Source organism: Paramormyrops kingsleyae, chromosome 10, assembly GCF_048594095.1.
Source record: "Paramormyrops kingsleyae isolate MSU_618 chromosome 10, PKINGS_0.4, whole genome shotgun sequence".
In the NCBI taxonomy this organism is placed as follows: domain Eukaryota; kingdom Metazoa; phylum Chordata; class Actinopteri; order Osteoglossiformes; family Mormyridae; genus Paramormyrops; species Paramormyrops kingsleyae.
This window is the reverse complement of record NC_132806.1, coordinates 33228050-33240139: the sequence shown is the minus strand read 5'-3', so window position 1 is coordinate 33240139 and position 12090 is coordinate 33228050. Positions and strand designations below refer to the sequence as shown.

At 49.5% G+C, this 12090-nt stretch overlaps 1 protein-coding gene across 1 annotated transcript; it reads left to right on the top strand.

Annotated features, from left to right (window-relative positions):
* The first annotated feature begins 6198 nt into the window (after positions 1–6198).
* Positions 6199–10907, top strand: LOC111833351 (protein sprouty homolog 4-like). Its single transcript, XM_023791541.2, has 2 exons — positions 6199–6365; positions 7842–10907. The coding sequence occupies exon 2, from the start codon at positions 7859–7861 to the stop codon at positions 8720–8722; it is 864 nt and encodes a 287-aa protein (XP_023647309.2). The 5' UTR covers positions 6199–6365; positions 7842–7858; the 3' UTR covers positions 8723–10907.
* The last annotated feature ends 1183 nt before the right edge of the window (positions 10908–12090 follow it).

The window sequence follows — 12090 nt, the reverse complement described above, 5'->3', positions numbered from 1 at the left end:
CCCTCCGTATCGATAACCGTACAGCGGTCGCCAATCCGTCGCGGTGACGCCGGGTCTTCTTTCCGCTTTTGCTCTCCCCTCGTCCGCCTGTCCCCCCTCCCACGACACCTGCAGAGGTCCTATCACCGTGTCACGTGGCAGGACATCAGACGCCCAATCAGACGCCCACACCACAGCAAAGCGGCGACAGCCTGGTCTTGTTCTGTTTAGGTCAGACAATTTGATCTGAGAAACCAGCAAGCAATAAAAAAGGCAAATTGGAAAATCCTGAGTCAGAAATGCGAGGTGAAACAACCCAGGACACTGAATTCCTGCTGCCATTCCTCGCTGGGGACGCCCATCAGGTGACCCAGAAGGGACCCAGGGTGACGGTCTCCAAGGAGACTGGCTGAGATGATGAGTCGTGTCACCGGGAGCCCAAGCGGCACGGCTCTGCCACCCCCCCCACGCCTGCAGTACCAGAACAAACAGAACAAATGGCAGCTGGGTGGCCCGGCCCCTCTGCGAGGCCCACCCCCGTGTGTGGCTGTCCCTCTGCGAGGCCCCCCCCCGTGTGTGGCTGTCCCTCTGCGAGCCCCCCCCCCCCCGTGTGTGGCTGTCCCTCTGCGAGGCCCCCGCGTCCCTGAGGTGGGCGGGAAGCTCCAGCTGGTCACAGGAAGTGAGGAGCAGGAGCGTAACTGGCAGCACATTAAGTCACAAAGCTGCTGCTTCCTCCTGGCCCTCGGTGCGAGATGCCAGTTCAGCATCTCCTCGCGTCAGTTGGAGCCTTAGCTGGATTACATCTTCGAATAAAGGAAGCGAGTCTCCCACAGACACGGCTCAAAGTTTACAGCAGGGCTGAGGACAACCGGCCGGTTAGGTCAGGATGCTAACGCACGATATTCCAAAGTCAGGACTGACGCTGCCTCTGTTGTCGGATTGCTGTATCCATAAATTTGTTGTTCATCAGATCCAAAATATGCACGTCCAACAGAACCTGACACCATGAGAAGATAACGTGCCTTACAGAGCCAAGACCTTGACGATGCCCTTTCCCATAGCAGGAGCAGCGCAGATTAGGAAGGCCATGCCATCGAGATGGAGCTTATTTTAGATGTCTGTCGTCAACGAGGGCGTCTCTGGATGGAGGGGTGCCGATCTTTTCTGCTCTGCTGGAGCCAGCGGTGCTGAATCACACCTTAAATATAGCCTCTGCCGGCAACTCCGAGATGCTCCACTGATAGGGTTAGTCAAGTCTGTCCTTCCTCCTGCTGACGAAGGTGGAGGCCAGTCAGCATTTCCCTCCTCTTCCTTCCGGGCCAGGGGAGTGCCGCAGGGCAGGGGGGGACCTGCTCCACCGGGGAAACGTGATAAACTGAAAATGCGTGAGGTCATGAAAACGAGTGACGAGCACAAGGCTGAGAGACAGGGAGAGAGACAGGGACAGGGACAAATACAAGGACAGGGACAGAGACAGGGACAAATACAAGGACAGGGACAGAGACAGGGACAAAGACAGGGACAGGGACAAAGACAAAGACAAGGACAGGGACAGGGACAGAGACAGGGACAGGGACAGAGACAAAGACAAGGACAGAGACAGGGACAAAGACAAGGGCAGGGACAGCCACCATGACTCTCCAGGAAGCTCTGAGCTAGGTGCACTCCCCCCCACCCAAGACACTCAACTACGCCAAGACCCCTCCCCAACACATAAACGCAGAACGCACTTCTCGCACTTCTATACATTGGCGTTCTTGCTGGGTTGTGTCTTTTCCTGATCTGTGGTACAATGACCACTATAAGGTTATGGCTAAGGTTAGGGTCAGCTGGACCACACGTGAGCTGATCAGGTGACCAGCCAGCACATGACAGAAGGGAATTCAGGGCATCAAAGGATCAAAGCGTTTTTGTGCCCCAGGATGCACATGTAATGACAGGCGAAAGGAACAGGGCATTTAAGTCTGACCATCATGGTGACTGGAAGACACCCTTGTGTCAGCTACACTGTGAGGGATCCAGCGAGGGGCCGGGCCTCAACCACTAATGAAATGTGCGCGGAGCGGCGGGCGGAATGCGGAGAATGCACGCGACGCGCGGGAGAACTGCAGCCTTGGGGCACGCCTCGTTAAAGGGCATGCCAGTGGACAGAGTTCACCCAGAACCCCAAGTTGGGTCAGAGGTCGTCCTCTCCTTTAAAGCGGAGGCAGACCCCCCAGCCTTCCACACCGCCACAGGAAGGGACCAGGGGCTTCAATCAAGGAGACCCCCGCGCCCCCCACCTCCACAGGGCCCCAAGAATTTGTGCTCCCCAGAAATTCCTTGACACGACACCAGGAATGCACTGGGAATAGCCAGGCCTATAATCGCTAGCTGATAAAACAGCAGCTGTACCTCACTCAATGTCTGATTTCGCCATAATATAACTCTACATGACATATAACTTAATTAGGCACAACTAGGCTGAAATTCAGCAGGGAAACTACTCAGTGAAATAGTGTTTATTTTGGGCTGATGTTGCTATTGTTTATGATCAAAGTGCAAACGCAAACCGATTAGAAGAGTCTCTGAATACGCGTTGCTTTAAAGGGCCCGGACTGCCGTCAAGGGACAGAAGAGATTAAGGGCCAATCCGCATCCGCGTTTACACTGGAATAAGAGCCAATCAGCTGTGGCCACAGCCTCTTCTCTGCATTGTCTTAATGGGGAGGTGCAAACTGGAGGAACAGAATCTGAAAATGGGTAATTGTGAAAACTAAGGACACAGAAACATGATAAGAATCGGGGGGTGGGGGGGACCCTTTGATCTGATCAGACACACACTTCCTGGGATGATTATTACCAAAGAGCCAGGGTGCTCTGATGTCTCTGTCTGATTAAAAGATAGCTGTTACATGCCACCTCTGACGATCTGCTGAAAAAGCACTTTCCTTTGTCTCTCCTGCAAACAGAAGAGTGTGTAGAGGGCAGCATGGTCTATCCCATTTTAAACAATGTCACAGCCATGTACAGATAAAGCTCAGCACCTCTTAGGAAGGCTCCTTACTGGGGTCTTTCCCCAAACATACGCAGAGTGACTCACGTCCGCATTATAAGTGCCGCTTTATTCTGTGCGCCATTGCACTCACCGACACTCAAAGCTCTGTTTATGCATCACATTTTCCCGCCTTCAGTAAAACTGCATCACATATGGAAGCATGTAAAGTGCCAAAACATCTGATCACTGTCACGCACACTCAGTCAACACGCACACACAGTCACGCACACTCAGTCAACACACACACACACAGCCATGCACACGGTCACACATGATCACAGTGACGCACACAGACACAGTCACAGACACAGTCACGCACACAGACACAGTCACAGACACAGTCACGCACACAGACACAGTCACGGACACAGTCACGCACACAGACACAGTCAGTCACGCACACGGACACAGTCACGGACACAGACACAGTCACGCACACAGACACAGACACAGTCACGCACACACGCACTCACGCGCCCAGAACCAGTTGTACATAGCAGGTTTGGAGCAGGACTGATTTCTGCTTGTGATTTGTCACCCTTGATCACTGCACCTCCCTGCACACGCTGATGCCCCCTGATTTCCGGCACTAAGTACAGCTCCAGCCTGAAACACCAAAATGCCCCCCTACATCACCAGAACACCAACTACATTAAGAGGATGACATCTATACCGACATCTGATCACCACCTTCACCAGGATGACCACGGCCGCGGGGGCTGCTCACCAACAATTGTTGTACATCTCTAAAATGCGCACATGAGCCCGTTAGACAACATCACTCTGCCCATATCTGCATATTCTACATGCATATATTTATCTGCAAGCTGCATGTTCAGCCCTGGCAGAAACATAGCAGTTCATAGGGCTGCAGTTGAATATTTCCCAGTCAATGTCTCATCACAATTTTCCCCAAGTCACCATTTTATCTGAATGCATTAGCATTACTGCATAATTAATGGCAGGAATATCCATGCTGAGGTCTGACCAACATTTCCACCTGTTTGCTTTCCCAATAACATTTGGAGGTGGTTGTAATACGCAGTTCCATTCCTGCATGACACATTCTTGGTCATGTTCTCTGTCTCAGAAAAACACAGGGGCAAGCGGGGCAGCGGAATGGGGGCGGCATACAGTAAACAGGGCCTGAGGAGCGCGCTCAGTCGGCGCTGGCTGATTACAGGGCTCCACAGGAAGCCATGTCTCAGTCCCCCCCTAAGCCTACCTGTAAGGGCAGGGCTGAGGCGCGCCGTGGCCCTTATTGTGCTCTTTGTTCTTTTGCCCCTCTTGATGCCCCTATTGCTCTCGCTTCCTTCCTACCCTTTCACTACCCTGCAACACCCCTGATCCCAGGACGGCTCTGCGAGACCTGAAAATCCAGTCAGTTCGGTAGCTGTGCCTGGTGTTCACCAGTCTGCGCGGGTCTCGGGACAGGCACAGCCGACATCAGGCTGGTTTCTGCAGGACCGCTGGTCCGTACCAATCTACACAGGACAGCCACATAACTCACGGGATTAAGACAAAGCACTCGTGTGTAATAACGTTTCTCTCTTTCCCGGCCACACCAACTCGCACTGTGGTCCTATGGGGGGGGGTTATACAACCCGACACGTGTAATTGTGGGGGAGGGAGTCTGGGAACCTCACGGACACACACAAAAAACACCAGCATTTCGGGCACCTGCATTTTCAGGTTTCCTACTTTGCTCAAGGGCATAAAGGAAGGAGACATCCTGTAGAGTGTAGACAGAACCGGGATACCGGACTATGGCAAAGACTGTCCGAGTCTGCCGACCCCAAGACAAAATGATTTATACAGAATAAACAATTAACGTCTCACAAAACTGATATGCATTCTGCATTTGCCTTCGATGCAGGTCATTCACAACACTAAAGAATTACTTCACTTAGAATGTTCTTTACTACAGATCTCATCATTTGTTGCGTTACTACCGTTTTAATTATTTTATTTTTTCAGTTCAATAACCGGCAGTCGTCCTTTGGCAGCAGTTAAGCGGCTCGTAGCCGGTGTCCGTGGGAGCGGGACAAGGCGGTAGGAACAGCAGACGGCGGGATGAAGGCAATTTACAGTAATTCCCTCAGTAGGGTTTTGGTACAAATCAACAACATCCTGTCCTTTTGTAAGACCCCCATGCGGGCCGAGCCCACTCACTGCTTACGCACCACACTGACTTTTTAACAAACGTCCATCTCAATAACGTAACGTAACAGTACTTTTCATACTTGGCCATCCATTTACAGTTACCTTAGCAATGACAAACCTTTAGAATCCATTTTAGATAAAAGAAAATTGTGGCGCATCCATTTTAAGGGAGGTTTTAAATCTGCAAAGCGCAGAAAGCTTCGTTTAAAGACCTGCAAGCTTCGCCATCTGCTCTCTTTTTATTTTCCTGCGAAGAAGCCATGCTGCTAAAAGTATAAAGTGCACATCCCGTGAGCTAAAAATTAATCCATTATTCATTATTTGGCTGCCGGAGGTGACTAAACACTGAGCAGAGTTTATGGGTTTGGCGGGCCGCCAAGTTACATACGCTTTTATGGTGGTTTTGGTTGAGTTTGAAGTATGAAAGCTCTCAAACTAATCCGTTCTTTTCGTCTGCTACAACGTTTGTTTCAGGAATGTAAAAGGGTTTGCTTTTACTTTTATATTATACACAACAGTATTGAAATTACAAATCAGGAGTATAAGTCGAAACGGAAATATCACATCGAAACTCGCCGACTACAACGGCTTTCGGGCCTGCTGGACGATTCCGAAGCGGTCATTTTAAATAATTTATGCGCCGCTGCTTTTGTCTTTGTGTATTTCGTCCATCAGTCATGTCAGTAAAATAAAAAGTGCAAACGAAATCCCCATGGAAATCATGTTTTCAGGGCAAAAGCTCCTGCCGAAATAATTCAATCTGCAGAGGCATATATAAAGAGGAAACGTTGCGTGAGGTACATGCTCATCCATTCATGTAATCCTCTCTAACGCTGCCCTTCAGAAGAAAACACCCCGATCCTTCCATTCATGAATTTTGGACATGGCGCTTGCGCAGTAGCGTGCCGATTCCTCCCATTCATAAAACGATAATCTCGATCTGAAACGCTATGCCCGCCCATTCATAAAAAAATTCCCAGCGCATCTGCGCAGTGCGACCACCACCCTCCCATTCATAAAAGCCATTTCCCCCAGCAGTTGCAACATCGCAGCTTCAGCTCGTGTCCGTACTGCAGTACGGTTCAAGCCAGCGGAGACTTTGGAGTTTTTAACCTGGAGCGATAGCTTTGGAGTACCTATGCATCTGAACAGGTCGGAAAAAGAAATGCGCATTTTCCTGCTTCAGGTACGCACTCTGATCTGTATTATGTTTTATGTTTTGTGTATTTTCTCGTTATTCACAGATTACAACCGAGTCGCATTTATTTGGTCAGAGATACCAGCGTTTTATTTTGCAATACTCTGGAAATGGACGTAAGCACGGATCTCACTTCATGTGCGGTGCACTGGGTTTGGAAAAAGTAGGCTTTCGTGGAAAATGGGGGCATGCGTATTTTCTAAATGTTAAAGGGCGATAGCTTACAGTGGGTTTAATACCGTGGAGAACAATAAGATAAGACCTCACATTATGAAATCGCGGTACCAGCATAATGTGCAGTCCAGCGGTCACTGTTCACCTGTGACGATATTAAATGGCTCTGGGTCTTTTTATAAGCCTGGGTAGGGTAATATCGTCATTTCTGTCTCACTGTCAAGCAGAGAATAGCTTACGAGACCAGATCTCTGGTCTATTTCTGCGGCTACTTACTGCAGAAGGACCGCTGTTACATGTTAAATGTCAAACTGCAGATGTGTGTGAGTGTGTATGTCCATCCATAAGGAAAGGAACAAGATTCTAATTGGTTGTCTTTGTAGAGCAAAAATCAGCATAAATACATGCTAGATTTAATGGAGTCCAGTGACGTTTGTACGTATAATGTCAAGCATACTTTTTGCACTGTAATGAAATTTCGGCAAATTTTGTCTGTTGGAGTGATACAATAACCCGCGATATCACCAATGATTTAACTAAAGCTTCAGACCTGTAGCGATTAATATTGACTCCAAATAGTTATCTGCGTGCATAATTATGTACTCAGGTAAGCTTTGGAAAGTAATATCAGAACGAGAGATCAAGATATGATCCTTGCTGGATTTAAGACGGCAATAAATATGGGCAGAACTTCACATCTGGAAGATATTTGGTAAAGGTGATAAAATGCGGTCCAATTATACATTTGAAGCACTATTACCATGCAAACTGTTAGCAGAAATCCAAGGTGGATTCCGGTTAAGGTAGTATAAAACGATTTTTTTTACTTTATTGAAAAGCAATAAAATACACAATTTCCGTTCCGGAGTCGCTGGAGACGCGCCAGCAGCACGGACACCTGCGGTGGATCAGCCTCGGACGGTATGCGGCTGGGGAGCTTTGGCAGGCGTTTGGCAGATCTGTCCTTGTTAAATCGCTGTGTATTGAGGATATTATTCCTACAGAAGACCAATACGAACATGCCACATCGGATAAAGCTTTAATTCCATTGCGTTTATTATGACTTCATTTTTGTTTGCGCAGATAAAGATTCGGTTAACGTGTCTAAAACAACTGAATGCAAATTATCGAGAGGTGATAAACCAATATCTACTACTACAGCTTAATGAGTATCAAAAGCACATCTTGATTGTCATTAAAAATGAGTTGTCGACTGATATTTTTAGACCCAGTACACCGTGTTTTGGGGTCTCCGACGCGGATTGTAACGCAGCTGTCGTCTCCGTGCAGGATTAGCAGATGCTCACATGGAGTCGAGGGTCCCTCACCACATTCCCGGAGTCTCCACTTCCGTCATGGTGCAGCCCCTGCTGAACGGCTACGGACGGCTGCAGCACCCGCTCTCCATCTTCCCCATCGACCAGATCAAATCCTCTCGCGTTGAGAACGACTATATTGACTGTCCGGCGGTGGTGTCACGGCAGCCTCCCAGCCAGAAGGGGGCGCGGGCGCCGCCTGACTGCCTGCCGCGCTGTGAGCCCCGTGACGTCACGCACCCCTGGATCTCCTTCGGGGGCCGGCCAGGCTCCATCAGCAGCTGCAGCAGTGGCAGCACCTCCTCTGATCAGAGGCTCCTGGACCACGCGGCGCCTCCGCCCACAGCTGGGCCTGCCTCCGGCTCCCCCCGCCTCGCCAACCCACAGGCCCCCAAGGCCACAGGGGTCGTGGATGGACACACGCCGCACTGTCGCCACTGTGGCAGGTGTCGCTGCACGGAGTGTACCCTGCCCAGGACGCTGCCCTCCTGCTGGGTGTGCAACCAGGAGTGCGTGTGCTCAGCCCAGACCGTGGTGGACGGCACCACCTGCATGTGCCTCGTCAAAGGCGTCCTCTACCACTGCACTGATGACGAGGATGACGAGGGATCCTGCGCCGAGAGACCCTGCGCCTGCTCCGGCTCCCACTGCTGTGTCCGCTGGACCTTCATGGCGTCCCTGTCTTTGGTGCTGCCCTGCCTGCTCTGCTATGCACCAGCCACTGGCTGTGCCAAGCTCTCGCAGAAGTGCTACGACCGTGCCAGCCGGCCCGGGTGCCGCTGCAAGCATCCGCCCGTCTGTAAGGGCACCGAGGAGGACGGCGTGGGGGGTGGTGTGGACAAGCGGCTCTCCTGATAGGCCGGGCCCAGCCAGCCCCAGCTGCGGAGGCTCTGAGGAGATCAAGCCCGCAGCTGAGATTATGGTACTTAAGAGGGTTTGTTGACCTTCTCCTCGTATGACTGAACTCTAGACGCCCTCCAACAGTGCATGGCGGTCAACGGTCAACATGTGACCAAGACGGCAGTAACCTAGCGACGACGGCTAAGTCCCTGCAGTCTGTCACCCTGCTCTCTCCACAACGCTGCACTCTCTCTGCCTGCAGATGCGGTTGTTTTCATAGTTCAGCTAAATGTGTTAAAGGACCTTGCACAGAGCAGCCATGCTGGCCTGCTGGCTGGGGATTGGCCTCACTTCCATCGAGCAGACAACACAAACGGTACCAATTAACATTTGTCCACTCTATACACCCCCAGTCCAAATGTTGTTCTGATAATCCAGCTTCCCCTTTCAGAAGGGAGTTGAATTTCACATGAACAATGTAGGAGTGTTTATTGGCCTTTATTCGAACATAGAAAATGTTCTATGAGACACGGATATCTGATTCCAATTTAAAAACACAGTTCAGCATGTCTGCGACATTCAGTCGTAATGCACCTAGAATGTGTGGTAAAGCAGGAACGCGGGTGGCTGTAGGGAAAGAGCTCAGGGAGATCTCACTCACTTCCAGCACACGGGGCGGGCTGCTCCGCTACTCTTCCTGAGCAGATAACACGCATTCACTCCCCCGTCGATTCCAAGGGGGGACATGAGAATTGCAACATGTCAGCGGAAAATGCTGTTTTCATGGATTTCAAGCATCCGATTCAAGGAGAGGGAAAAAAAAAAACGTAGCAAGACTTGCACAAGCCTTTTCGGTTGTTTTCTTTCTTTATGATCAAGCAAACCCTACATGTAAACACGGGGACAGTATTACACAGGACCTCAGTTAGCATCAGTCACTGATCTCCCAATCCATGCATCACATGCCGTTTCTATTTTGAGTATAGTCTGCGATGTGCTGCTGTTGCCCTTAATGTTGTAAAGGATATAGTCTTATTGTAAATACTTAAAGTTTTCCCATAAGATCTATTTTAGTGATTATTATGGTATTCCAGGGCTTTAGCCAAAGGAGTATAGAGCGCTATTTAAAATTTTATTTCTCTCTTGTTTTGTGCACTCAAACTGAGCGGAAAAGCTCAGGATGCTGCATCCCTACATTCATGCACGGATGCTGTCCTCTCTGCCCCACCTTCCAGAAGGTTCCTCAGTCGTCTGTCACACTTCCTGGCATTAGCTGCAGATATGCAAACCCCTGGGGGACAAAGGAGAAGTGGGTGATGAAAGCTCAGCCCACAAACAGCTGTCACTCATCAGGGTCCCCCTAAGGAAGATGGCAGATGGACAGTGGTGGCAGTCGTGGGGACCTGTCTCCTTGTACATGTTGTGCTGCCGTCCTGTAGGACAAAACTACGTGGTACTTAAGTACGGCTGAGAACAGGGAGCTTGATGGTGGACACAGCAGCAACCACCGATTTCTTTGAATACTTTTCTTTTTCATTAAAAATACCTCTCGCTCATGCAATTGGTGCCTCATTGCAAAGATGGGGCTACGCTCATTTTTTCTGAGCCCACAGACTCGTCAAATCGCTTTAGTTCCATTTGGTTCCATCAAACTTGACTTTTATCCACCCTATTCCAAGACCAGTTGACAATTAATTTTAAAAAATGATGAACATTCCAGATTCCCTGACTTTCAATGAGGAAAAGGAGCCTTCATCCATTTTGGTAATGAAGAGCTGCTTCTTTACCCACCTGGCCTGGTAAACACACGTGTAACCACAAGTCCCACTGTAACTGTAGTCTTATTAACTGGCCAATGAACAGTTTGCTCCCACGGAGACATCGCCTGAATCTGACGGTCCTTCCATACTTGTCTGAGATCATATCCTGTGGATAGCGATAGTTATATTACCCCTAACCTCCTTTCACACCGATGGCTTCATGTACTCTCTGTGCCATTTAAATGTTGAGAAAATAATCTATATTAGTTTTTGTCATGTTTAAGAAACTCACAATTTCCCTTTATAGAAATATTTATTTTGAAGTTCTATTTTATATAGTATTTATTTTTGCTTTTTTTTTTGTTTGTGATGAAGAGTTTTAAAAGCCTTGTCAAAACAGAATGTACATTGAAATTAAATATATATATTGTTAAACATAACCTTGTGTTGTCCTTCCAGCAAGTGATGTCTGTCCAAACCACGACTCTTTTTAAGCACTAAGTGATTCTTGTAGGTGCCCTACCTGCTATTTTCCGCATTTTACTTAAACAGCGGGTTGGAGAATGCATTCCCTACACTGGCAACTGTAACGAGAGACAAATCACAAAAACCTACTGCAGCTCTTGGCAGAAAAGGCAGGTGCTGGATTTTTTCACGTGGACGACAGGCCACTGCTTGTCTTTCCGTATTAATTACAGGGAAACCTTGCGCTATGGTGTGTGTGTGGACTTCCTAAATTTGCCTGAGGTTAAAACACGCATTCAGCAGCTCAGTTTCAACCCCTTCAGTTCAGCCTGGTTTAGCAACGACGAATGTTGCTCCAATACTCTATAAAGAGCTCTTCCTGCGAGACATGGGTTAGGGGCTGCAGATATGGCACTGAGCTCTCTGTTTTACATCAAGAGCAAACAAAATTCCCAAGAACCACTATGGCCTTCAGGATGGTGTCGGCGTCCAGCGGACATTCCGGCATAGCGCTGGGCTGGTCGGGTCCTGCGCGCTGAAAGATCAGCTGGACCTGTGACTGTTTTACGCTTTTTTTGGTGTCCTCTGGAGCTCCAGCCCAGTTTCATTAACAGTTTGAGACGTTTATGGCTGAGGCAGCATCGCCCCCCACCCTAGAAGATCCACAGAGACCTCTGCTTCACTGCCAGCAGAGGCATAGCTGGGCTGTATCTCTGCCACTCCAGAGGAATGTAAGGTCTCCCAGTAAAAGGGCCGCCAGGACAAAAGGGAGGCAGACGGATCCTCCTCCGACGTGCAAATGCTCACCAGCGGTGCTGTTACTTCCTCATGCCGTAAACATATTTAGCTTAGCCGGGGTGTTTGTGTCACGGTGTTTGAGGGAGAAGAGCAGTTGGCGGCAGCTGGCTGCTCTTATATCTTTTGAGCAACATTCTTCTGATCTTCAGTGGCCCCCTCACCACCTGGCCCAACCTGTGCTAGTCACGCAGGGGTGAGCGGCAGGTGAGAGTCCATCTGAATCTGACGACGACTGAGCTGCTGCTCTCACTTTCTATCCGGCTATATCTATAAAGCTTCCCCCCTTGCCTTTGGCTCTGGGACCTCCTGCCTGCCTCCCTGTCCGTCCGTCATTCCGCCCAGCAGAGCCCTCTCACACGT